This window comes from Plecotus auritus, assembly GCF_963455305.1.
Source record: "Plecotus auritus genome assembly, chromosome: 2".
NCBI lineage: Eukaryota > Metazoa > Chordata > Mammalia > Chiroptera > Vespertilionidae > Plecotus > Plecotus auritus.
The window spans coordinates 6,360,651-6,385,879 of NC_137771.1; the positions used below are offsets into that span (position 1 = coordinate 6,360,651).

The 25,229-nt window shown below is 48.7% G+C and overlaps 2 protein-coding genes across 16 annotated transcripts; one reads left to right on the forward strand and one right to left on the reverse strand.

Annotated features, from left to right (window-relative positions):
* The first annotated feature begins 499 nt into the window (after positions 1-499).
* On the forward strand, positions 500-8,193 carry TARDBP (TAR DNA binding protein). 12 transcript variants are annotated; one of them, XR_013959736.1, is made up of 8 exons: positions 500-604; positions 1,528-1,776; positions 3,007-3,170; positions 3,532-3,672; positions 4,272-4,442; positions 4,829-4,946; positions 5,892-6,031; positions 6,764-6,901. XR_013959736.1 is itself a non-coding variant. In XM_080652187.1 (7 exons), exons 2-7 carry the CDS (start codon positions 1,539-1,541, stop codon positions 5,945-5,947), a joined length of 897 nt encoding a protein of 298 aa, XP_080508313.1. In that variant the 5' UTR covers positions 506-604; positions 1,528-1,538; the 3' UTR covers positions 5,948-8,193. The 12 variants fall into 12 exon arrangements, 4 of the variants coding, with proteins under 4 accessions (XP_080508313.1, XP_080508311.1, XP_080508310.1 ...); XR_013959738.1 differs by adding an exon at positions 7,813-8,193 and having other exon boundaries at positions 506-604; positions 4,829-6,031; positions 6,764-7,043; XR_013959739.1 differs by adding an exon at positions 7,813-8,193 and having other exon boundaries at positions 506-604; positions 4,829-4,955; positions 5,892-7,043.
* Positions 8,077-22,656, reverse strand: MASP2 (MBL associated serine protease 2; the record flags this gene model as incomplete). Of its 4 annotated transcripts, XM_080652155.1 has the most annotated exons (11): positions 8,077-10,211; positions 11,426-11,500; positions 12,001-12,135; positions 15,226-15,304; positions 17,129-17,247; positions 18,871-19,018; positions 19,092-19,288; positions 21,094-21,225; positions 21,917-22,094; positions 22,240-22,468; positions 22,571-22,632. In XM_080652155.1, the coding sequence occupies 11 exons, from the start codon at positions 22,573-22,575 to the stop codon at positions 9,448-9,450; spliced, it is 2,061 nt and encodes a 686-aa protein (XP_080508281.1). In that variant the 3' UTR covers positions 8,077-9,447. The 4 variants fall into 4 exon arrangements, with proteins under 4 accessions (XP_080508281.1, XP_080508280.1, XP_080508283.1 ...); XM_080652154.1 differs by having other exon boundaries at positions 8,338-10,211; positions 22,240-22,575; XM_080652157.1 differs by lacking the exons at positions 8,077-10,211; positions 11,426-11,500; positions 12,001-12,135; ... (2 more) ...; positions 18,871-19,018; positions 19,092-19,288 and adding an exon at positions 20,361-20,496 and having other exon boundaries at positions 22,571-22,656.
* Positions 22,657-25,229: the final 2,573 nt, after the last annotated feature.

The following is a 25,229-nucleotide window of genomic DNA, read 5'->3' on the forward strand; positions in this document are numbered from 1 at the left end:
GGTACAGAGTAGGCGCTATCGTTGCTATTATGTAAAAGTTATCCTTTCCAGGTTTGGAGCATGGCTATGGGAGGGCGAAGGGGACATGCCCAGCTCGTTTCGCAGACAGAGGGTCCTGGCTTCTCCTGCCCTTCTAGCAGCGCGAAAGTCCTCCCCGCCAGGCCCTGTCCACCCCGCCGGGCCCCGCCCCCCTTCACGGCTCCCGCCCCGCGCTAGTCTCGCGCACTTTCCGGCCGGGACCCCGGCCGGCGGTTGGTTGGGCGATACCATCTGTCCCGCTACGTGGGGGCGGTCAAAAACCTACGCATCCATATTTTCCCATTTTATAGATTTTTAGACCAGGTACTTGTCCATTTCTAGCCTCTCCATTTTCTCTATCGGTTAAGGTTCCCAGGAGGGAAACCGCGCTCCCCGGGGAGCGGGTCGTGGCGTCTCCGAACGGCGCGCTCCCCCTCCAACCGGGGAGCCGTGGGCGCGGCGACGGCCGTCGGGCGGAGGAGGCGGCCCCAGCGCCATTTTGTGGGAGCGAAGCGGTCGCTGGGCTGTTCCTGGATCCCCGGCTGCTTGACTCTCCCTGTCGGGCCTCCTGTCAGCGGCCTAGAGGGTGAGTCGCGGCCGCTTCTCATTAAGGACGGCCCGGGAGCCTCGGCTCCGGCCCGGCTGGCCGGGGGCGGACTCAGCGGCTGCGGCCCCCGCCCGGCCTGGCGCCGCTGTCAGCGGGGCCGGAGCGGGGACGCGCAGCCCGAGCCGAGGCTTGCTCCGGCCTGGGCACCCGGGCAATGCCCGGTGCCTTCGGTACTGTGCTCTCCGGGGGGCACTGCCCGCTTAGGCCTAGCGCCCTGCGGCCCCGTGGGCCGCGCTGAGCCGCTCCGACTTCAGCTGTCACGCACGGGCTTCTGGGAGGCTGCGGCCCGCGTTGCCCAGGACCTGTCGCCGCTGCCCTTGAGGCTCAAGTTGGGAGAGCCCCGAAGTCCCAAAATGAGGAACAGAGAGGAACTTATTCTCTGTTTGTTCCCTTCACCTGGCTCACTGCGCCCGTTCGGTCCTGAGACTCAGCGGCTCAGCGCTTTCTTAGGGAATCGACTTCGCCCCTTGCTCCTCCCACACACGCCGCCGCCAGCCTAGGTTCTCCCCGGCCCCCAACATCATCGACTGCTCTCCAGTACACACATCACGATCGTAATAAGATAGTTACTCGTTTGCTGTCGTCCTCTTGCTTACCGCACCCCTGGTCACCAGCATGCCACCCGAAACTACGGGCTTCACAGTTGCAGCACCAGATGCATAGTAGGCACTCAGCAGATGTTCATTGAATGAATGAGCGAACGAGGCATCCCGTTTTGATAGGAGTTAGGATCTTTGCCTCCTAACGTTTCAGGGATAGCCAACACGTATAAGAATCCAGACGGCAAGGATTTTTCTGGAAGTCCTAGAACAATGGCAGGGTAGTGATACTCATCAGCTGGTTATAAGGAAACGGTTCCTTTGACACAAGTGTTAGTCATTGATATCTCTTTTCCATTTAAGAAAAACAGAAGATGTCGGAATATATTCGGGTAACGGAAGATGAGAATGACGAGCCCATTGAAATACCATCTGAAGACGATGGGACAGTGCTGCTGTCCACAGTCACAGCCCAGTTTCCAGGGGCCTGTGGGCTGCGCTACCGCAACCCGGTGTCCCAGTGCATGAGAGGCGTGCGGCTGGTGGAAGGAATTCTGCATGCGCCGGACGCTGGCTGGGGAAACCTGGTGTATGTTGTCAACTACCCCAAAGGTTCGTGGCCCCTGGGTTTTGCAGCCGTAACGCTAAAGTCTAGTCGTGTTTTGTGTCTCATTGGACGTCGTAGATGGTGGCCTCTTTTCATGGCGCAACGTCTCCTATAACACAAGTGATTCTTTAAATGTTACTATTAGACTAGTTTGTAAGACCACTAGTTTAAATGAGTGAAAACTGCAAGTTACAGAACTTTTTTTTTTTAAGTGAAAACTGTATTTAAATATCTGAACAAATGTTGCCATGTTATTTAGACAGTGATGTATCTTTTTTTTTTTTTAAACATATTTTATTGATATTTTACAGAGAGGAAGGGAGAGGGATAGAGAGCTAGAAACATCGATGAGAAAGAAAGATCGATCAGCTGCCTCCTGCACACCTCCCACTGGGGATGTGCCCGCAACCAAGGTACATGCCCTTGACCGGAATCGAACCTGGGACCCTTCAGTCCGCAGGCCGACGCTCTATCCACTGAGCCAAACCGGTTTCGGCAAGACAGTGATGTATCAATGTAGGTCCATCACTTGTAACAAATGTGTCACCGTGGGAGGAATGTTGATGGGAGAAGCTGTGTGTGTGGAGGAAGGGCAGTATGTGGGAAATCTCTGCCTTCCTCTCAATTTCGCGGTGAACCTAAAATTGTTAAAAAATGTCTGTTTTTTTTTAATTTTCATTCAGTTCTTCTCTTGCCTTTATAATTTTGCTTTTTTAAAAAAACCTAAGGTTTTTTAATATTACAAAAATTAGTGTGCCTTTATTATTGAAAGTTTAGAAAATGGAAATCACCTTACATCTACAGCTAGAAATAAAAGTTGCTGATTTTTTTTTTTTTTGGCAGATAGCCTTTAAGTTATAGGCATTAAAATAATTAAGCAAATACATTTAACAGGCAAAAAGATGGTAATTACTCTCTTTTAACCTGTTTTTTTTTTCCCTCAGTGTATTTCAAATAGTGAAGTAGAATTATTTATGTTTTGATATGCCTTCTGAGAGGGGAGAATATATATTTGTAATCTTGTATGAGCCCCTAGATTTGCACCAGAAAAGCACCTCAACCACTTACTCAATCCTTTATTCTGTCGTTGAGAGCTGACATTACTCTTTGCCAAAAGTTGAAACATCTTTATGTTCTTAGAATCTTTTTGCTTCTCACTTCTAGATGTAGGAGGCAGCGTGTTCTGAGACGTGTTACATGAAGAGTTCTAAAAGGTTTCTGCTCATTTTGTTTAGATAACAAAAGGAAAATGGATGAAACAGATGCTTCATCAGCAGTGAAAGTGAAAAGAGCCGTCCAGAAAACATCTGATTTAATAGTGTTGGGTCTCCCGTGGAAAACCACGGAGCAGGATCTAAAAGAATACTTCAGTACCTTTGGAGAAGTTCTCATGGTTCAGGTAAACTTTGATTTCATTTAACAGTTTTTCTTTTTCTGGGTGAATGAGCACGCAGAATTCCTGTTTTAGTGACACTGCCCTTCATGTTCAACAGACAGTATTTTTAATTTAAGATTCGTAAACATTAGATCTAATTTATCTTTGCATTCTAAAACATTTTGTTGAAATTCTGTTATGTAAAAGAGTCATACTCTGCTATAAACAGGATCTAAACTCAACATAGATTTATTCTTGGGGTTTTATTCTTGGTTTAAGTTTTAATGAAGCCACTGCATCCAGTTGAAGCCATTCACATTGTCAAGGAATTTTTCATTTGGTTATGTGTCTGTTGTTTCAGTAAATTTAAATGATTTTTTTCTAGGTCAAGAAAGATATTAAAACTGGTCATTCAAAAGGGTTTGGGTTTGTTCGATTCACGGAATATGAAACCCAGGTGAAAGTCATGTCACAGAGACATATGATAGATGGACGATGGTGTGACTGTAAACTTCCTAATTCTAAGGTACTTTGCTTTTTTTATTTCTTTGCTTTTTTTATTTCTGCTTTGGGAACTTTTGCTGACAAACTTCCAGTAGAAGACACTATAAAATACAATGTTAAATACACTTGGAAAGGTAGTGTCAGGATGTTTTCTTGAAACCTCTTGGCTGGTTAAAGCCTTGGGACCTTAATGCATGCTGAATATTTTATGGTTGTTTGAAATATTTAGTTTAACATCCCTCTAAACTAAACTTGGTTAACAATCTTACATGGTTACATGTTAAAACATGAAGGTGAGCAGAGTGCAGTAACCTTGTTAGAAAAGCCTTACTTGTTCCAAGCAAGACTTGCTTATTTGGAACATGATTATTTTTGCTGGGACATTGATTGGCCATTGACTTTCCTAGATCCAAATATACTTCCATGAACTTAAAACTTTAAAACTGTATTTGTCATCGAAGTCTTACAAGAAGGAGTGCTAATGCAAAAAAATAAAGTACTTATTTTAATGCTCACCTGAGGTAAAAGGCAGATAGGTTCTGTTACATCCTCCACTGTAATGCCTTTTCCATTGCTCATAAAATATTTCTGATTGTTTTTCCTGCCCTTGAATTTGCTCAGCAAAGCCCAGACGAGCCTCTGAGAAGCAGGAAGGTGTTTGTTGGGCGTTGTACAGAGGACATGACCGCCGATGAGCTGCGGCAGTTCTTTTGCCAGTACGGGGAAGTGGTAGATGTCTTCATTCCCAAACCATTCCGGGCTTTCGCCTTCGTTACATTTGCAGATGATCAGGTATTTTTCTCTTTAAAACCTTTATCCCAGTTAATTGGGTAATTTCTCTTAAACATTTCCCATCCAGCTAATTGCCATCCGTAACTAAGCTTTCTGACCTTGTAAGCTATGCAGGGTATATGGACTAGATATCTGTGATAAACGTTTTAATACTTCTCAGTATGTGGTGTTTAACCAAGAGTGTTACACCACTTTAGAAAGTAAACTGAAAAATTCTTACTGCCATTACTAAAGCTAAAGGCTATTTCGAGTTTAAATGAAATGAGCATTCATTGTGTATTTTTCCTTCAGTTTAGATAATGGCTTGAAATCTAAGTTTTATTGCTACTTTGAAGTACAAGTCAGTGGTTTAACCGCCTTTATTTACACCCCTTATTTTCTTATAGGTTGCCCAGTCTCTTTGTGGAGAGGACTTGATCATTAAAGGAATCAGCGTACATATATCCAATGCTGAACCTAAGCACAATAGCAATAGACAGTTAGAAAGAAGTGGAAGATTTGGTGGTAATCCAGGTGGCTTTGGGAATCAGGGTGGATTTGGTAACAGTAGAGGGGGCGGAGCTGGCTTGGGAAATAATCAAGGTAGTAACATGGGTGGAGGGATGAACTTTGGTGCTTTCAGCATTAATCCGGCGATGATGGCTGCAGCCCAGGCAGCGCTGCAGAGCAGCTGGGGTATGATGGGCATGTTAGCCAGTCAGCAGAACCAGTCAGGCCCATCAGGTAATAACCAAAGCCAAGGCAACATGCAGAGAGAGCCAAACCAGGCCTTTGGGTCTGGAAATAACTCTTACAGTGGTTCTAATTCAGGGGCAGCAATTGGTTGGGGATCAGCTTCAAATGCAGGGTCGGGCAGTGGTTTTAATGGAGGCTTTGGCTCAAGCATGGATTCTAAACCTTCTAGCTGGGGAATGTAGACAGTGGATGACGGTTGGTTGTATAGACTGGTGGGAATTCAAATTTTTCTAAACTCATGGTAAGTATATTGTAAAATACATATGTACTAAGAATTTTCAAAATTGGTTTGTTCAGTGTGGAGTATATTCAGCAGTATTTTTGACATTTTTCTTTAGAAAAAGAGGAAGAGTTAAAGGAATTTTATAAGTTTTGTTACATAAAGGGTTGAAATACTGAGTGTTTGAAAGTGAACTGCTGTTTGCCTGATTGGTAAACCAACACACTACAACTGATATCAAAAGGTTTCTCCTGTAATATTTTATCCCTGGACTCGTCAAGTGAATTCTTTGCATGTTCAAAATGGAAACCATTAATTAGAACTACATTCTTTTCTTTTAATTTGAGCTCCACCATATGGATTTTTTCCTTAGGAATATCTCCTTTTTGGAGATCATGGTGTCACAGTGTTTGGTTCTTTTGTTTTTGTTTTTTAACACTTGTCTCCCTTCATATGCAAAAGTACAATATGAAGCCTTCATTTAATCTCTGCAGTTCATCTCATTTCAAATGTTTATGGAAGAAGCACTTCACTGAAAGTAGTGCTGTAAATATTCTGCCATAGGAATACTTCTGTCTACATGCTTTCTCATTCAAGATTTCGTCATCACACCGCACAGGCTGCGTCTTTGACGGTGGGTGTCCCATTTTTATCCGCTACTCTTTATTTCATGGAGTCGTATCAACGCTATGAACGCAAGGCTGTGATATGGAACCAGAAGGCTGTTTGAACTTTTGAAACCTTGTGTGGGATTGATGGTGGTGCCGAGGCATGAAAGGCTAGTATGAGCGAGAAAAGGAGAGAGCGCGTGCAGAGACAGTGGTGCAAAATGGATATTTTTTAACTTGGCGAGATGTGTCTCTCCATCCTGTGGCTTTGGTGAGAGAGTGTGCAGAGAGCAATGATAGCAAATAACGTACGAATGTTTCTTGCATTCAAAGGACATCCACATCTGTTGGAAGACTTTAAGTGAGTTTTGTTCTTAGATAACCCACATTAGTTGAATGTGTTAAGTGAAACGATACTTGTATTTCCCCTATCCCTTTGTCAACTGCTGTGAATGCTGTATGGTGTGTGTTCTCTTCTGTTACTGACCTGTAAGTGTGGCCATGTGAACTGAAGCTGATGGGTTGAGAACATGGACTGAGCTTGTGGTGTGCTTTGCAGGAGTACTTGGAAGCAGAGTTCACCAGTGAGCTGGGGGTGTCTCAAAGAAGGGTGGAAGTTCTAATGTCTGTTAGCTACCCCTAAGAATGCTGTTTGCTGCAGTTCTGTGTCCTGTGCTTGGATGCTTTTTATAAGAGTTGTCAATGTTGGAAATTCTTAAATAAAACTGATTTAAATAATATGTGTCTTTGTTTTGCAGCCCTGAATGCAAAGAATTCATAGCAGTTAATTCCCCTTTTTTGACCCTTTTGAGATGGAACTTTCATAAAGTTTCTTGGCAATAGTTTATTTTGCTTCAAATAAACTTATTTGAAAAGTTGTCTCAAGTCAAATGGATTCATCACCTGTCATGCATTGACACCTGATACCCAGACTTAATTGCTATTTGTTCTTGCATTGTCCAAAGTGAAAAGTTGTTGTTTTTTTTTTTTCTTTTTAAACCTAGTTTTTAATAAGTCTGGGTGACCGCACCTAAAATGGTAAGCAGTACCCTCCAGCTTTTCCTTAGTGCCTCTGTGCATTTGGGTGATGTTCTATTTCCATGGCCTGTATGAATCTCCATTAGGAAGTCATGCCTCCTAAAAACCTTATTTGGGGGAGTGGGCAAAACAGTGTTAATTCTTCTTAAATGCTTTGTAGCAAAGCATATCAATTGAAAGGGAATATTAGCACCTTTTTAGTTTGGTATTTGAAAAGTGGAATTAATTGCAATGGGGATAAAAGTAGAAGAAACCACAAATTATCTTGTGCCTGAAATCCATTAAGAAGCTTGATAGCTTTAAGAACTATCAGGGTGTGGTGGGTTGTCTGTGAAAGTGTTAAGTGAAATGGGCTTTGTCCTCCCAAGGTGGGGGTAATACAGTCATGCTGAATAAAATCGTTTACAAAACCCAGATTAGACTTTCACGATGCATTGTTAAGTATGTAAAAGCAATAATATATTGATTGTTGTACTTTTTATGTAACTACTGCTATGAGAGTTGAGCTTGTTTTCTAATGGAAGAATGTGACAGTTCTTGTGTTGATAGTTTACCTAATGCCCTTATCTAATTAGATTATGATAAATAGGATTTTTGCAAGTTACGTGTTTTAAACTTTTATAAGTGAAGTCATCCTTTAGACTGTGATCCCCACATTGTTTCATTCAGTTTCCTCTGTAAAAGGATCTTGCGGTTGTTTAATTTTTTTTTCTCTGCATCTAAATTGCATGATTTCCAAACCCTGTACCATCTGAATTTTGCATTTTAGCACTTGCACTATTACTCAGCAGCAGTAACATGGTAACACTTAAAATGGTATTCGGGGACCTCCAAAGACTAAACTGACAAGCCTTCAAGGAGCCCAGGGGTAAGTTAACTTGTCAATGGCATGGTTTTAATCCCTCTTTACACTTGTGTAAATCTAGTAATTGGTCTTAGAAGGCTTTCAATGTTGAGTAGCCTTCTGTTAATATGTTTGTGGTAATACATAGCTATGGGCATTTAATTCTACCCTAAATTTTTTTTTTTTTTTGAAGTTTAGAAGTAAACTATTTGGCAAAGATTTGTTTTTAACATCTATTTGGTCATCTAAATGCATTCATTCTAAACATTTTTTGAACCAGTTGAATAAAAATTTTTGTTGCCACCAGTTTAGTGTCTGGAGTCTTACTGGAAAAACACAGTTTCCTTTTTCTATGTGACAAAGATGCTGTAAAGTTACCTTTAAAAAGTGAGTCTCAAGAAGTTGCACTTTATATGCACAAGAGAAATTAGGACAAAACTCACAATGAATTTTTAAATACAACGGTAACTCTGGCTAGAATGAAAAGCTTTGTTAGATGTTAGCTATTAAAACTTTTTAGGAAGGACTAGCCAACTGAAATGAAATATTTTTAAGGTTAAGTCAGAGCTTAAGTCTTGTCCTTAGGAAACAGAAGTTAACCACTTAATTCGGAAGAAGTATGTGATAATTAGAATAGTTTGTTGTTGTTGAGTACAGGACAATAGCTCTTAATTGTGTATTCGGGTTCTTTACTGAGGTATTGTGTGATCTGTGGTCTATTGTGTGGCTAAGTGTGACCCTGTTTTACATGTTCATCGTAAGAAGGAAAAAAAATACAGGTTTATCTATAATATCACCATTTACTTCTGGTGTCATATTTCATCTTATGGAAATGCCACATTTAATTCCCTTGTCTTCTGGATTTGAGCATTAATTAGGGTATTTCCAAGTGCTGGGAGCATGGCTGAATTAAGTTCTTAGCATTGGAATTACTAGGTTAAAGACTATGCATGTTTTTAAGGCTTTTGAAATACATTGCAAAATTTTCCTTTAGAAAATTTGTGTTGTCTTTGACAATGTGAATAGTGCTATTCCGTGTTCATTTTGTCTACCAATTTGATAAGTGCAAAATTATATCACTGTTTTTGTGATATTGTTTTTTAACATGGGAATTAGTACCTAGGCTGAAGAATTGATGTTTCCAGTTCATCTACAAAAGTCCATGATTTAAGGTTATCCTGAACCAATACTGCTGTAATATATAAAGCTCTCATAGAGTAAGAATAAGTAGAAAAATACTCAAAGAGCATGTACAGGCAATTTCCAGAAATGCAATAAAAAAAAGCCAGTACAGAAAGATACTGGACCTTGTAAGTAAAGCAGTGCAAATCTGACCAGTGAGTTTCTATTGCTCTGGCAAAGACGAGCATCACTGTGGTTTATACCCCCTTACGTTATACCAAAATGTAAAGGGTGACACACTGGCCAGCCTCTCACTGGAGTTGGGTTTTGATTTTTGGGGCGACAATAGCTGGGCTACTGTTTCTCAGGTCACATTGCTGCTGAGATCTTTTACAGGCATTTTTTTAAGGAATTATTTACTGATTGAAAACATACAAATTAAAAGTTATTAATTATTTTCTTGATCCAGGGAATGTAGTTAATGACTTTTGTGTAGACCCCATACACTTGTGCTTCCCCACAATTAATGGAGCCCCAGGACACTATTCCTCCCACAAACCACCTTTGTGTCTCATTATCGAGAAACACTAACGCCCCTCCGCTGTCGCCTCCACAGCTATCCTTGCCCCCACTCTCTACACCAGCACAAACCATGTTGTCGGTTACCTTTGCCCCTGGATGCAGCTTCTTTTCATAGGCAGCAGCACATTTTTGATGATCAACAATTGGTATGTCAACAAACTTTAGATTTCTGGCAAGAAAACCGCTTTGGGTTAATCCCCATCCAGACACAGTTCCAATGTTATCTGTCCTCATGAAGGATTCAGCTTCTTCTCCTGGCAAGCAAATAGGCATGATGTTGCTATTGATCGCAACTTTGTTCTGCAGTTTAATCAGTGCTATGTCGTTATCAAAACCAGCAGCATGCCTGTAGCCTTCATGTATGAAAATGGCCTCTGCCCAGGCTTGTGTGTAATGAGGTGACAGTCTCTTCAGGGCACCCATTCGGATGTTTAGGGAGGAGGCATCTTCTTTTTGCTCATACACAGCATGAGCAGCCGTTAGGATCCAGTTGTCATACAAAAGTGCACCTGCTGCTGTTGTGTCGCCTAATAGCAGGACTTGCCAAGGAAAGTCACCAAGTTTTGCATTTTGCCCTCCATATATACGACCTCCTGTTGAACGGGCTGATATTCCACAAACTGGGGAAAGAAGCAGATAGGAAGAGCCTTTGTAGAAACCCAGTGGTGCTTTTCTCCACTCACCACTTTGGACTTGTTAATATTTCATGTTAACCCAAAATTGTATCACAAATTGGTGGGTGCCCACCTGTACCGGCAAGTGAAGCTACCTTAAAACAGCACAGTTCAGAGACCCCGGGGGTAGTTCTTAGCTCCTCAGAAAATGAGGTGGGTAAAATTTCTTTTAGAAACGATATTTGTTTTGCAAAATATAAGGTCTTTACAGTTGGGATTATTTAATAGGGCAAGCAGGGATTGTCTTGAGCTGATGCATTGGGTGATGTGAATAGGAAGTGAAAGGAAATAACCTTTTCATTGCTTCTGTTATCCTGCTTTAAAATGGGGTGATTACCATGTAGTTCTGTGAAAGCAGGAATTAGGGTCACTGTCATAGGATTGGCAAAATTAATTTAACCTTTGAACATTTAAATGCTTTAAAAATTAGAATGTCGCACCTATAGCCAGGAACCTTCAGGTTCGGAAATGGTTTTTCATCTAGTTGATTCTTCCAAACACTAAGTTTTACCCTATATTACTAAGGAAATGCACTCATTAATGTACCAAATGTTTACTATTGTGGCAGAATACTTGCGTTGAAACTTGTAAACGTGGTGTCAGCTAAAATCAAATAACTAACGTAAGCCAAATAACACAGGGGTAATGAATATATTATTACCTTTCTGATTTTTTTAATATCTACTCAACTATATCTTCAGAGCCAATTCTGGTAAAAAAAAAATTTTAAGTACTATTAAAAGGCAAATTGCATTAATGTTTAAAAACTAGATGTCATTGAAAACAATTGCTTAGGGAAATAATGAAGTTATTAGCTTTGGGTTTTAATAGCATTTTTAACAGGGAAGAAAAGTAACAACAGAGGAACTTATGTTTATAAATGTATAAATGGTTCAAGATAATTTAAAAAATCATTTAATTTTTTATGCTTGCCTAGTTGTAAGGCCAAAATAATCAAATGACTGATGCAGTCAGCACCTAACAACCTCTCCATATGGAAAGGGGATAATGAGAACGTATTATTTGGAAATAATAACTTGGTCTAAGAGCCAAGTACCGAAGTTACATTTCTGCCTACCACAGCTAAAGCTCTACTTATTGTCTCCGACCCATTCTACTTTCCATCAATTACGAATCTCTTGTATAAATGTGTCCATTACCAGGCTCACAGGCCGGGAGTGATTTTTCTCCTTTGGAGCTCGTCCAGAATCCATCAGCCTCACACACATATTTACCTGCAAATCATTGGAAAAGCAAAAATGTTTAACTGCATGTATAAGGTGGTTGTCATTTGCTTGAATACCCCCTTAAAAAATGTTGATTCTTGAGCATCAGTGGGAAATAGAGGTGTCTGAATAACCATTTTACATGATTTCATAAATAGGAGGTCTCTGCATTACCATGTTTGCTTGCAAAGTGGAAACCTTTTAGATGTGTAACTTGAATATGTATCAAGATCTCAAGTGCTTAATGATAAGGTTTTGACTTGTTAAATTAAACCATTTGGAATATATTGTGTGTTTGTAGTAGTCATTTACTAGATAAGATCTGTTTTCAGATTCTTGCAAATTGACATTAAAGTCACTTCAGCTATAATACTTCACTTAGCTGGTGGGAGAAGTGCCTTTTAATCGTTTGTCTAGCCTTAGCCAAAATGTTGGCTAAAGTTTCTTTTCAGATGGTGAGGGCTTTGGTCCCAAGCAGCACCCACCCCAGCTTGGAGCAGCGTGCTTACCGTCACCTCTTGTCATTGTGTAGAAGGTCTCATTACAGCGATATTGAATCACAGCTTTGTACGTAGTCACCTCAGAACCTGTGAGATACTCCACTTGGCCATTGGGTAGGTCATCGGGAGGGCCACACTCAACAACTGGTGAACAAGGGAGAGGGAGGAGTCAGTGTCTACTTTGAATTCTAACGTTAAAAAGACGGGGAGACCCATAGTGAGCCCTGCGGTGCTGGTGGAGGTGCAGTCCCTGCGGGGGTGGTGTGAGGCCTTTCCTAAAGGAAGGGGATCTGAAACCACGGGACAACGCTCTCACTTCTGTCAGAAAGGTCTGCAGCCACACGGAGGGAGGGGCACAGCCTGCCCGCGCCTGTACTGTCTAGTTCCACCCAAAAGGGCACTCAAAGACAATACAAAGCTGACTCAAGGGCTCAGCTTGTTCTTACGATCCCTTTCCTAAAGCGAACTTACTATTACTGTTAGAGAAAGGAAGGTCAGAGAGAGAAATGGATCGGCTGCCTCCTGCACGCCCCAGCGGGGATGGAACCCACAGCCTGTGTGTGTGCCCAGACCAGGAGTCAAACCCACCACCTTCTGTTGTACAGATGGTGCTCCAACCAACTGAGCCGCACAGGCCAGGGCTCAAAAATTAAACTTTTTAGAAGACCTGGAAGTCCTTGAATTTGGATTAGAATTCACACTTGGGACATTGCTAATATGAAGTAACTAACCAATCTGTGAGACAGTGCTAAAAGTTCTCCACACAGTAGAGGTGTAAAAATGGTTGATGTATATCCGGGGGTGTTAAAAGGTTGCGTTTAAATAATTTTCAGCAAGTTAATATCTGTGTGCCTGGCTCTGCCAAGCGCTTTGCCTAATTGTAGATGAGACGCCCATTAACTACCCAACCAAAAACAGCCGAAGCCGGGCGCCAACCGCTGGCTTCCACTGCCTTCAGTACTTCTCTGCTGCTTTTCAACTAAAAGAATTGGTGGGAGCCAAAACCGGTTTGGCTCAGTGGATAGAGCGTCAGCCTGCGGACTGAAAGGTCCCAGGTTCGATTCTGGTCAAGGGCACGTAACTTGGTTGCGGGCACATCCCCAATAGGAGGTGTGCAGGAGGCAGCTGATCGATGTTTCTCTCTCATCGATGTTTCTAACTCTCTATCCCTCTTCCTTCCTCTCTGTAAAAAATCAATAAAATATATTAAAAAAAAAAAGAATTGGTGGGAATGTAAATTTACGATACAAAAATATTTAATTCCCCCAGGCATTTTGTAGAAACTCTTATGCAAAATATGCAAAAATACATGTACAGGGGTGTTAACTACAGCAAGTGCATGTAACAGTAAAAAAAAAAGGGGGGGGAGGACAATGGAAGTTAGATTAAATAAAAGCATGGAGTGATGAAATGCTATAAGGTCATTAATAAGAATGAGAGGCTCTATTAATACCTAAACGAGCCGTGGGCAAACTACGGCCCGCGGGCCGGATCCGGCCCATTCGGCTGTTCTATCCGGCCCGCGGAGCCAAAAGAGCGGAGGGTTCTCTTGCTCTCCCCTCCGCTCCTTTACTTTGAATTTATATTAGTTCACACAAACACTCCATCCATGCTTTTGTTCCGGCCCTCCGGTCCAGTTTAAGAACCCATTGTGGCCCTCAAGTCAAAAAGTTTGCCCACCCCTGAAACTGATGTGGAAAGATAACCCAACAAGATGGAGAAAAGCAATTGCAATCATTAAGTATCCCATTTTGGTTAAAAAAACACAATAGCCGGGGTTTGGCTCAGTGGATAGAGTGTCAGCCGGTGGACTGAAGGGTCCCAGATTCGATTCCTGTGAAGGGCACATACTCGGGTTGCGGGCTCAATCCCCAGCCCTGGTCAACCAATCGATGTGTGTGTCTCACATCGGTGTTTCTGTCTGGCTCTCCTCCCACTCTCAAAAGGAAAAAAGACCGAAACCCACACAGGAGCACACCCTCACCCTCCCCTTCCTCTGTTTTCCTGCCCACCCCCCCCCCCCCTCGCCCCAGCATGTTACCTTTGCCTTTCTCCTAAGCTCCAAGGGCCCTTCTGCCTCTAACTTATCTCCTTAACCCATTTCTTCCACGGATCACTTCTTCCTCTCTATAATTTTTTTAACAGATTTTTATTGACTTCAGAGAGGGAGGGTGAGGGTGGGAGAGAGAGAAACATCAATGATGAGAGAGAATCATTGATTGGCTGCCCCTTTCATGCCCCATTGGGGATTGAGTCTGCAACCCGAAATACTAGAATTCCCTGACCGGGAATTGAACCGTGACCTCTTGGTTCATGGGCCGACGCTCAACCACTGAGCCTTGCCAGCCAGGCTGTGTAATTTTCTAATTAAACTTTATCTTATAGTTTGAAAAAAGAACATATAATAGTGAAATACTTTAATATATATAACATAGGAGATAAAGAATATGAAGGAATAGACGCCAAACTCTTAGTGGTAGTTTAGGGATTTGGTCAAGAGTGGCTTTAACTATATATTTTTGTAAATTTATATTTTCCAATTAACGTGTATTTTATAATTGAAAAGATATTTAAGATACATGATTCTTAGTTCACAAAATGGTAATGTACACCATTGTCCCAGTTTGGTGTGTGTGTGTCCACACAAGTACCCCCACCTGTGTGCGTATGTGAGCTACATAATTGGAGGGATATACACCAAAATAGTGATAAGAGTTGTACTGTGGGAATATGGGTATTACAATGTCATTTTCTCTATTTCCCATCTTCTACACGTATTTTATACTTAGAAAAAATGCTTTTAAAGATCATACTTTTTAAAAGCAAATAATTGCCCTGGCCAGTGTGGCTCCGTTGGTTGAGTGTTGCTCCATGCGTGGAAGAGTGTCAGGTTCGATTTCCAGTCAGGGCACATACCCAGGTTTCAGGGTCAATTCCTGGTCGGGGTGATGTTTCTCTCTCTCTTTCTCTCTCTCTCTCTCTCTCTCTCTCTCTCTCTCTCTCTCTCTCTCTCTCTCTCTCTCTCTCTTTCTTCTCTCCCTAAAATCAATTAAAAGGAAAGAATTATCCTACTAGCTGGTTTCATTTTAACCTCTTAAGAGTGCACTGAGCCTGCGGAGGAGAAGCAGATTTGGAATTCAGTCCCCGAAAAAGAGCATCCTTTTTACAAAGGGCCAGAAGCAGCAATAGAAGCGGTGACAGCAGCAGAAGCTCTGGGGTGTCCTGTGACCGTACTGCTGCATTCTGGCATCGGTTGGTCCCAAGATCCATCCTTTTGACAGACCGCAGTAAATGACCTCAGGGGCAAAAGACCCTAAAGAGGAAGGGAAGATATTAATCCCTTGTTTACATCAGAAAATCACTCCCAAACCTTCCCCCCCGCAGTAGATCCTCTTCCAGTGTTTCCCCAGATGCTCCCAAGGGGGCGACGCACCCCCATGACCGGACGCACAGCCCAACTCTGGCTCCGTGCAGGTGCGCAGGTGCCAGGGGGCTGCTGCATACACCACCTGTCAAGGTGCGTTGGCATTTTAGAATCAAATGCTGACCTCCTGCTGATTCTCCACTGTCTCTTTTATACGAAGTGCCATGGGGAGGTGATCAGAAGGGGGGGAAGGCCAGCCTCGTGCGACACTGAGCAAATGTGTCTGGGTTTTCTAGCCTGCGGCCTTTGCTGGAGGAAAGCTACCCAAGGGCTCAGTCAGTGTTCATGGCTGATCACGATTACAGAAAAGCATTTTTTTTTAAAAAAAGTCCTCACCGGACGATATTTTTCTATTGATTTTTAGAGAGAGTGGAAAAGAGGGGTAAGACAGAGAGAAATAACGGTGTGAGAGAAACACATTGGTTGCCTCCTGCATGTGCGCCAACCAGGGCCCAGGCTAGGGAGAAGCCTGCAACCAAGGTATGTGCCCTTGACCGGAATCGAACCCGGGACCCTTCCGTCCACAGGCCAACACTCCATCCACTGAGCCCAGTCAGCTAGGGCGCAGAGACGCTTTTTGGACGAACGGCAGTAGCTTTCTAAAACCAGACTCGGTGAGAGAAGATGCTCGGGCAGAAGCCCATTGCTTCAAAGGAGAGCAGGGTGATTTGTTAAAAACCAGCAACAGATGCCCTCGCCGGCTTGGCTCGGTGGATAGAGCGTCGGCCTGCGGACTGAAGGGTCCCAGGTTCGACTCTGGCCAAGGGCACATGCCTGGGTTGCGGGCTTGATCCCCAGTGGGGGGTGTGCAGGAGGCAGCCGATCCATGATTCTCTCTCATCATTGATGTTTCTATCTCTCCTCCCTTCCTCTCTGAAATCAATAAAGAAATATATTTAAAAATTTTTTTAAAAAAATCAGCAACGGCCGAAACCGGTTTGGCTCAGTGGATAGAGCGTCGGCCTGCGGACTGAAGGGTCCCGGGTTCGATTCCGGTCAAGGGCATGTACCTTGGTTGCGGGCACATCCTCAGTGGGGGGTGTGCAGGAGGCAGCTGATCGATGTTTCTCTCTCATCGATGTTTCTAGCTCTCTATCCCTCTCCCTTCCTCTCTGTGAAATATCAATAAAATATATTAAAAAAAAAAAATCAGCAACGGAGCAGGTTTGCAGTCCAAGGAGCTGCGGAGAAGAGCCCGCCCCCAAAGTCTGCAAGGTGGCAAAGTGTCACTTTTTTTCCTGGTGTCGCCCCGCACCCGCCCCCCAGGACTGCACTGCACACCTCGCTGTCATTTCCTGTTATTGCTTTGTACCCCTGGGACTCAGTGACAATTTTGAAGCACATAAAGGGGGCGTGTTAATCTCCTACCTGTGCCCCTAAAGCAATACACTAAGCATTTTTAAAAATCATCCTTCCGCTCCCTAACAGTGGCCACTATTTATAACTCTGCGGGATGCACTACCTCCCAGCGCCGCTTACTTTTTTGTGGGCCCAGGAGTTGTTCCGTTAGGTCATCCTAAGAATAAAAATTCCCCGTAGCCATCCCTCTTCCCAGCAAACTTACATTTCTTTTCTTTTTTTAGTCATAGACAAAAAACACACCCAGGCTGACAACAGCCATTGCCTGCTTTCCTGCTACGTATCTGCTGACACGAATGTGTGCACATTTGAAAACTACCACGATCGCGTGCGCTCAGTTTTGTAATAACTTACATGCAGAAGCTCGTAGCCCGTCTCGCACACCACGGAGAAGCTGTCTTTCAGGATGTACTTGGCTTGCACAGGTGAGATGTGGCCATTAGGTGGCGCCACTGGATCAGGGCACGGCTGAGCTGCGCGGAGGGAACCAGGCTGTGGGTTCTAGGGCCCGTGAGTCTGAACTGAGCGTTTGAAGATCTTGGTTTATAAATGAGACACTTAACGTGGAAAGAAAGCTCACCACCAGTCCGGGAGAGCTCTTCAGATTTAAAACCAGAGGCGGGTGGCACACTCGGTTGCATGTTGTGCAAAGTAGGATGTGTTGCCTGGCCTGGGCTTCAGCCAAAGCTGTGTCAGAAAGCCCGGCATGCCCTCCCCGGTTTGGCTCAGTGGCTAGGGCGTCCGCCTGTGGACTGAAGGGTCCCCGGTTCACTTTCAGTCAGGGCACATGCCCGAGTTGCAGGCTCCATCCCCAGTGTGGGGCGTGCAGAAGGCAGCCAATCAATGGTTCTTCTCATCATTGATGTTTCTATCTCGCCCTCTCCCTCTCTGAAATCAATAAAAGTATATATTTTAAATACATTTTATTGATTTTTTACAGAGAGCAAGGGAGAGGGATAGAGAGTTAGAAACATTGATGAGAGAGAAACATCGATCAGCTGCCTCCTGCACACCTCCCGCTGGGGATGTGCCCACAACCAAGGTGCATGCCCTTGACCGGAATCGAACCTGGGACCTTTCAGTCCGCAGGCCGACACTCTATCCACTGAGCCAAACCGGTTAGGGCAAAATATATTTTTTTAAAAAAGAAAGAGGGGGCGGGGGAGAGGGAGGGATGCGAAGGAAGGGAGGAAGGAAAGGAGGGAGGGAGGGACAGAGAGAGAGGGAGGAAGCGAAGGAGGGAGGGAGGAAGCCAGGCATGGCCTAGCCCAGTGGTCGGCAAACTGCGGCTCGCCGCTCTGTTGACTAATGAGTTTGCCGACCACTGACCTAGACTCTCGATTCCAAAATTACAGGCTGTTGTTGTTCCTTGTGATTAAGCCCCTATCCCAGTGGTCGGCAAACTCATTAGTCAACAGAGCGGCAAACCGCGGCTCGCAAGCCGCGTGTGGCTTGCGAGCCGCTGTTTGCTGACCACTGGCCTAGCCAGTTTGGCTCAGTGGATAGAGTATCAGCCTGGGGACTGAAGGGTCCCGAGTTCGATTCTGGTCAAAGGCACGTGCCCGGGTTGCGGGCTTGATCCTTAAGGGGAGTGCAGGAGGCAGCCGATCCATGATTCTCTGTCATCATTGATGTTTCTCTCTTTCTCTCCCTTTCCCTTCCTCTCTGAAATCAATCAGAACATATATTTTTTAAAGTAGCCTGCTATATTTGGTCAAACATTTAATTAACTGACCGCTAATGCCTTGGCAGGGCCAGACCAAATGAGTTCTCAGAGTTCCAGGGGTCCTCAAACTTTTCAAACAGGGGGCCAGTTCACTGTCCCTCAGACCGTTGGAGGGCCGGACTATAGTTTAAAAAAAAAACTATGAACAAATTCCTATGCGCACTGCGGGCCCAGGACAAGTCGGCTGCTAAGCAGGACAGGCGGCGGCACCCAGCGGGCCGGATAAATGCCCTCAGCGGGCCGCATGTGGCCCGCGGGCCGTAGTTTGAGGACGCCTGGATACAGCCCATGGGCTGGGCGTTCCCCACCCGGTAGACACTCTGGGGAGAGACGGGGCTCCAAGCTTCCTGCCGGTGGGCCCCGCCCTCACCTGTGCTGGTGTAGTGGACCTTCCAGCCTGTGTGGTCCCCTGACTGGTCAGTGACAAAGGTCACGGTCACAGAGTTGCTCTTGGTTTCGATCCTGCTGGGCAACGTCTTCCCACAGAACGGGCCGAATTCCTTCTTGTCTGTCTGAATCTGAAAGAAGGGGAGCCCCGGTCACCCCAAGACCTGCAGGGGCCAGGATGAGGTGGGGGTCCGGGAACCAGACCTTGAGGGAGTCGTAGGGGCACTGGGTTTCGGGGTGCGTCTCCACGTCGAAAGACTCCACGAAGTCTAGGATGACACTGAACCCCTCCTCCAGGCGGATGCTGTAGGTGCAGCTGGAGAGTTTGGGGTACGGCTGTGGGTATTCCGGGCTGCTGATCACCCCAGACCGCTCGGTGAAGACCTGGCCTGAGCACAGGGCTGGGGAGAGGGGAGAGGGCGGCGTGAGCCTGGTCTGGCGGTGTGACTGCCACACGCGCTGGTCTGGGTCGAGGCCCTGCACATGGCCGCTCCAGAGGCCCCTGAGGCCAAGGACCCCGCCAGCAGCTGAAGGGACAATGTAGGGAGGGGTGTCTCTAGCGCCCAGGCTTTAGCTAAAATAGGCGGCACGCGCATGTACATCTTCCAGGGATCCCCTCCCACCCCGGAGCGGGTGGAGGTGGAGTCCTGGGCCAGAGTCAGAGAGGAGTGAGTGAGGGCAGACGCACCGGAGAAGGGAGGAGGGCTCCCCTCATTTCTCAAGAATCGGGGGGTGGGGGTGGGAGGGACAGCTAGTCTCCTTGGCTGAGGGCCCCAGACCCACCCTGACCCCAGCAACCTCCGAGTTCATCCACCGTGGGGCTCCCACCACACGCAGCCAGGGCCCTGGGTGTCCGCCTGGACAGGTCAGAAGGTCATGAAGGGCCTCCCTTTGCCCACCTCCCCTGGTCTGGGCTCTGCCCTGGGGCAGCTGAGGGAGCTCAGATCCACACTGATCACGGGCTCATCTGGAGTCTTTCCTGGTCGGGAAGCTAGTTGAGCCCCTGCACAGCACCCCGCCATTCATGGGAGGCACAGAGGGGGACGCAGGCATCAGAGCGGGGGAGGGTGGCTTCTACAAAGTGGAGTACCAGCTCCGCCTTCCTTTCTCCCTGTGGCTGCTCCCCACCCCTCAAGGGCAGAGGGAATGGCCCCTGGACATGGGGACCAGGCTGCCCACCAATGACACCTCCCCAACCCAGCACGGCCAGGACCTGCGCTGCCCTCAGAGCAGGAGGGGGTCCAAGATGCTCAGAGCTCAGCCCCTGGGGACCTGGTGGGGAGCAGAGAGCTCCCTTCCCCTGTGTGTGCTCAGGCAAGTCTCCGCCCCTCTCGGCCTCTTCAAAACGGGGTTGGGGAGCCCTCTCGGCAAGAAAGCCAGGAGGCTCCCCCAGACTGCGATGAGGAGAGGGAGGGAGGAGAGGGACCAGACGCACCACAACCCGCCCCTGCCCCGCCCCCAGAGACACGCAGAGCGGGTGGAGGTGGACCAGGTTTATTGTTAGCTCCGTGGGGTGACTGGGGGCTGCAGGCAGCCGCAATCTCTCCGGGCCCAGAGCTGCAGCCAGCGGGCTCTGCGGGCGGAGCGGAGGGAGGCTAGAGGCTTTGCTCTGGAAGAGAGAAGAGGCAGGAGAGACACAGGGAGGAGACACGGGGAGAAACACGAAGGGGAGGCAGGGTCAGATCAGCCCTGGGGGTTGTGGGGGGGGGGGGCTCCCCACTCCCCAGGGCACCAGCTGGTTTCCTGTCCCGGCGTCTGGCCAGGGCACAGGGCGCATCCTCAGGCAGTGGGGCCACGGAGTCAGGTCAGCATGCTGGGGCCCGGGAACCGGTGGCTTTGAGCAGGCCTCACTCCCCATCCTGAAGTCTTGTGGAGGGGAACTGGGGTGAGCGGGCCTAGACCCCCCTCCTCCACACTGGGAGCCTCCTCTGGAGGGTGAGGGAGCTGAACGGGGTTCCAGGGCCCAGCTGGGCCAGGTGCACCGTGGGGGCCTAACCAGCGAATGAGCCAGAGAAGAATGAGACTGAGCCCAGGATGGGAGGGAGGAGGGGAGGATGGGGGGCTGGATGGGGGGCTGGATGGAGGGATGGAGTGAGGGGACAGAGAAGCACAGCAAGGGTGCAGCCTCCAGATCCCGGGGCAGAACAGCCATGGCTTTCAGGAGGGTGGGGCAGGGCGGCCCAGGGCGCCCGGAGCCGGGGCTCACCTGAGCAGGTGCGCTTGTTCTGGTGGAGCACGTAGCCCGCACGGCAGGAGCAGTAGAAGCCACCCAGGTGGTTGTGGCAGTGGTGGTCGCAGGGGGGGGCCGCTCCGGGGGGCACTTGGCACTCATCGATGTCTGGGGGAGGGGTGGGCCAGGCAGGAGTCAGCAGGAGATGGACAGCACTGAGGCCTGGGCTCCGGGACCTCCAGCCTCAGGGTGACCCGAGAGAAGCCTCCCCACGCCCAGCCAAGCCCTGGCGGCCTAGGGCCATGGCCACCTCCCCACAGCACTTGGAGGGAGGAGGAAAGAACACATTCGGAAAACCAGTGACACCGTGTGTGTCCTGCTCAAGGTCCCCAGCTAGGACGGAAGCAGCCAGCGATGGAACCCAGTGGGCAGTGGGCGGGGCTACCACCCAGGCCCGCCCAACCCTTCAAGCAGCTGGTGAGGAGCACAGAGAGGTGGAGCGTCTGGCCCGAGGTCACACAGCTGGTCCCTGCAGGAGCCAGCATCTGACCTACAGACACAGGGCACCCAGCTCTGTGCATCCTCAGCCCTGGAGTCACGGGGTGGGGCGGGGGGGAGGGGGGGGCCTGCCAGGATGTCCTCGTCTCAGCGCCTGGCACAGAGGGGGGCTGGGTCCGAGGGGAGGTCAGGCTGTCACTCACATCTGCATGGCAGATGGTGTCAGAGGAAGGAAGACCCCTCTCCTGCTGGTCTGGCAGGAATCGAGCCTCAGGGGGCTGGGAGCCTGGAGGGGGGCCTGGAGGGGGGCCTGGCCTGACAGGTGGAACCCAGGGTCAGTGAGCCCCGGCCTCTCACTCACCCTCTGCTGCATAGAAGGCCTCGAAGCCCGTGAACAGCTTCTCGTTGGAGTAGTCGGAGCGGAAGGTGACGTTCAGGCTGGGGCCCGGCGAGAAGAAGGTGGTGTTGCCGGGGGCCTGCTCCGTGTCCGTACTCTCCCAGCCGCACAGCGTGGCCAGCACCGTGGTCCCCGAGCTCAGCTGTGGGGTCGGGGGTCACTGGGAGGGACAGCCAGACCCAGGCCTGCCCGCCCTTCCAAGCCTGCCCTCCCTCCCAGGCTGGACTCCACTCCCAGGGGCCCCTGTCCCCGAGCCCCAGCCAGTTCTGGGGGCGCCCTGTGGGCACCTTGACGAAGTCGTACTCGCAGCGGTAGGAGAGCTCCAGGTGGAAGTGGGTGAAGTAGAGGCGCAGGCGGTAGCCCGGGGGTGCCGTCAGGGTCCAGCGCAGCTCCTGGTTGTCGGGATACTTCCCCGGGAAGCCAGGCGACGCCAGGCGCCCGAACACGGGCTGCGGCCACTGTGTGCCCCCGGGGGCGGCTGCCCCGCCCCAGAGCAGGCCCAGGAGGATCAGCAGCCTGGAGGCGGCACCGGGGGGGAGGGGGGGGGGCGGTGAGGGCCTGGGGACCTGCTGCCACCCCTCGCCCCTGCCAGGGAGGCTGCGGGGGGCTCCCACCCACCTCATGGTGCGCCCGTCCAGCTGGCCAGGCCGGGTCTGGATTCGCACAGTCTCACCTTTGATCTGTTTGTCCAAGCGGGTCCTGCCCCCGGCGTCCCGCCCCTGGAATTCTGGGAATCGACCCGGTGACTCCTGCCGGCCCAGATCGCGAGGCAGGGAGGCCAGGACAGTCCAGGAGCCAGAGGCTGACCCGCTGGGCAGCCAGCCCTGGGGACATCCTGGCTCTGTCCCTTGCCCTCCACCTCTGTGTTTCCTCCCCAGGGTGTGTTCTGTGGTTGCCCAGACCTCCATGACGCTCCAGGTAGGAATGGAGGAACGCACCCACCACCTGCTTCTCTCCCCGCCCCCCCGCGAAGCCCTGCTGTGAAGCACCTGAAAGTAAACACATAAAATAAAACACCTGAGTGCAGGAGGGTGGGGAGCGCAGCGGAGGGGGCGGCACCCACACCCTGGAGCAGGCGTCCTCAAACTGCGGCCCGCGGGCCACATGCGGCCCGCCGAGGACATGGATCCGGCCCGCCGGGTGCCGCTGCCTGTCCTGCTTAGCAGCCGACTCGTCCCGGGCCCGCAGTGCGCATAGGGATTTGTTCATAGTTTTTTTTTTAACTATAGTCCGGCCCTCCCACGGTCTGAGGGACAGTGAACTGGCCCCGTTTAAAAAAAGTTTGAGGACCCCTGCCCTGGAGGCTGGAAAAGCAGGTGGGCAGGTGGGAACACTTCTCCCAAAGGCAACTCTGAGTCGGCAGGGGGACCAGGCACCAGCTTCGGAGCAGCAAGTCCTTCTGGAAGCGTTAAGGAGCCAGCTGATTCCCATTGCTCATCCCGACCCTGCGGAAACTCAGACACCGATTCCTTCTTTCTAGCAAGAGAAAATAACCAGATTTAATGGATACATACGGATTGGAACCCATGCGCGTAGCCAGAGACCCCACACTCATGAGAACCGAACCTGTGATCCTGAGGTTCGCTGGCAGACACTCTAACCGCTGAGCACCTGGCCAGGGCTGGACACTGGTTCTTAAAAGGGGTGCAGTGGAGGGTCCCAGGCCCAGCCGAAGGGAGCGGGAGACAGATAACAAAGGCCTTAAGCAAACAGACTTGACACCGAGAGCCCCAGCCTTCCTTCTAACTCGGCTCCTGGGATCTGGCAGCTGTCCGAGCTCCTCCCTCTTCTCCGGGAAGTGCGACCAGTCCAGGGGCTGGCTAGGACCTATACTGACTCTGAAGGTTCCACGGGCAAATGGCTCAGCCGCCATCACCCACAGTGAAGGTTGATGGACAAGCCCCATTCAGGGGCTAGAGCTTGTTAGTCCCCACGCTGACGAGTGAGCAGAGCATTCAAGGGTTACCGAGGAATACCTCAAATGTGAGAAAGATTAAAAACAAAAAATCAAGCAACTGAAAATACAGAAACCAAGCAGGGAGAAGAAAATGCCCCCTGCCCGAATGGCGTAGCTCAGTGGTTGAGCGTCGACCTATGAACCAGGAGGTCACAGTTTGATTCCCAGTCGGGGCACATGCCCAGGTTGTGCGGGCTCCATTCCCAGTGTGGGGCGTGCAGGAGGCAGCTGATCAATGATTCTCTCTCTTCATTGATGTCTCTCTCTCTCTCTCCCTCCCTCCCCCTTGTTCTCTGAAATCAATAAAAATATATTTAAGTCCTAGCCAGGTTGGCTCAACAGATAGAGTGTCGGCCTGTGGACTGACGGGTCCCAGGTTCGATTCTAGTCAAGGGCACATGCCCAGGTTGCAGGCTCGATCCCCAGTAGGGTGTGTTGGGGGCCATGCAGGAGGCAACTAATCAATTATGTCTCTCTCACCATTGATGTTTCTCTCTCCCTCTCTGAAGTCAATAAAAATATATTTTTAAAAATCCTATATAATAAAAGGGTAATACGCAAATCAACCAAACGGCGGAACAACCGGTTGCTATGATGTTCACTGACCACCAGGGGGCAGACGCTCAACACAGGAGCTGCCCCTGGTGGTCAGTGCGCTCCCACAGGGGGAGTGCCGCTCAGCCACAAGCTGGGCTGATGGCTCAGCTGATGGCTGGCGAGCAGCGGCCCACCTCCACAGCAGCCCTAAGGATGTCCAACTGTGGCTTAGGCCCGCTCCCCATCAGTCAGACATCCCCTGAGGGCTCCTGGACTGTGAAAGAGTGCAGGCTGGGCTGAGGAACCCACCCCCCCCCCACCCCCCCGGCCCCGCAGTGCACAAATGTCATGCACCGGGCCTCTAGTATATATATTTAAAAAAAGAAAGAAAAAAAGAAAATGACCCAAACCGAAGCAAAACAATCATTATTACCTTCAGAGAAAAAAGGAGAGGAAAGAACAGGATACTATTTATTTACTAGAGGCCTGGTGCACGAACTTGTGCACGGGTGGGGTCCGGCCGGCCCGCCCCAATGGTGGCCAATCGGGCTAGGCCGGGAGAGGTGGGGATGTGAGAGGTTGGCTGCCGGCCCTGCCCCCAATCTGGCCAGGGCCGGCCAGGGGGAGGAGCCGCCCCCCGATCGGGCAGTTGGCCGGCTGCAGTGTGCATCATAGCGACCGGTCATTCCGGCATTCCGGTCACTTGGCTTTTATATATGGATTTTAATTTTGAGAGAACATTTATTAAAGCTGGGACAGTGAAACCAAGGAAGGGCTTCTGAC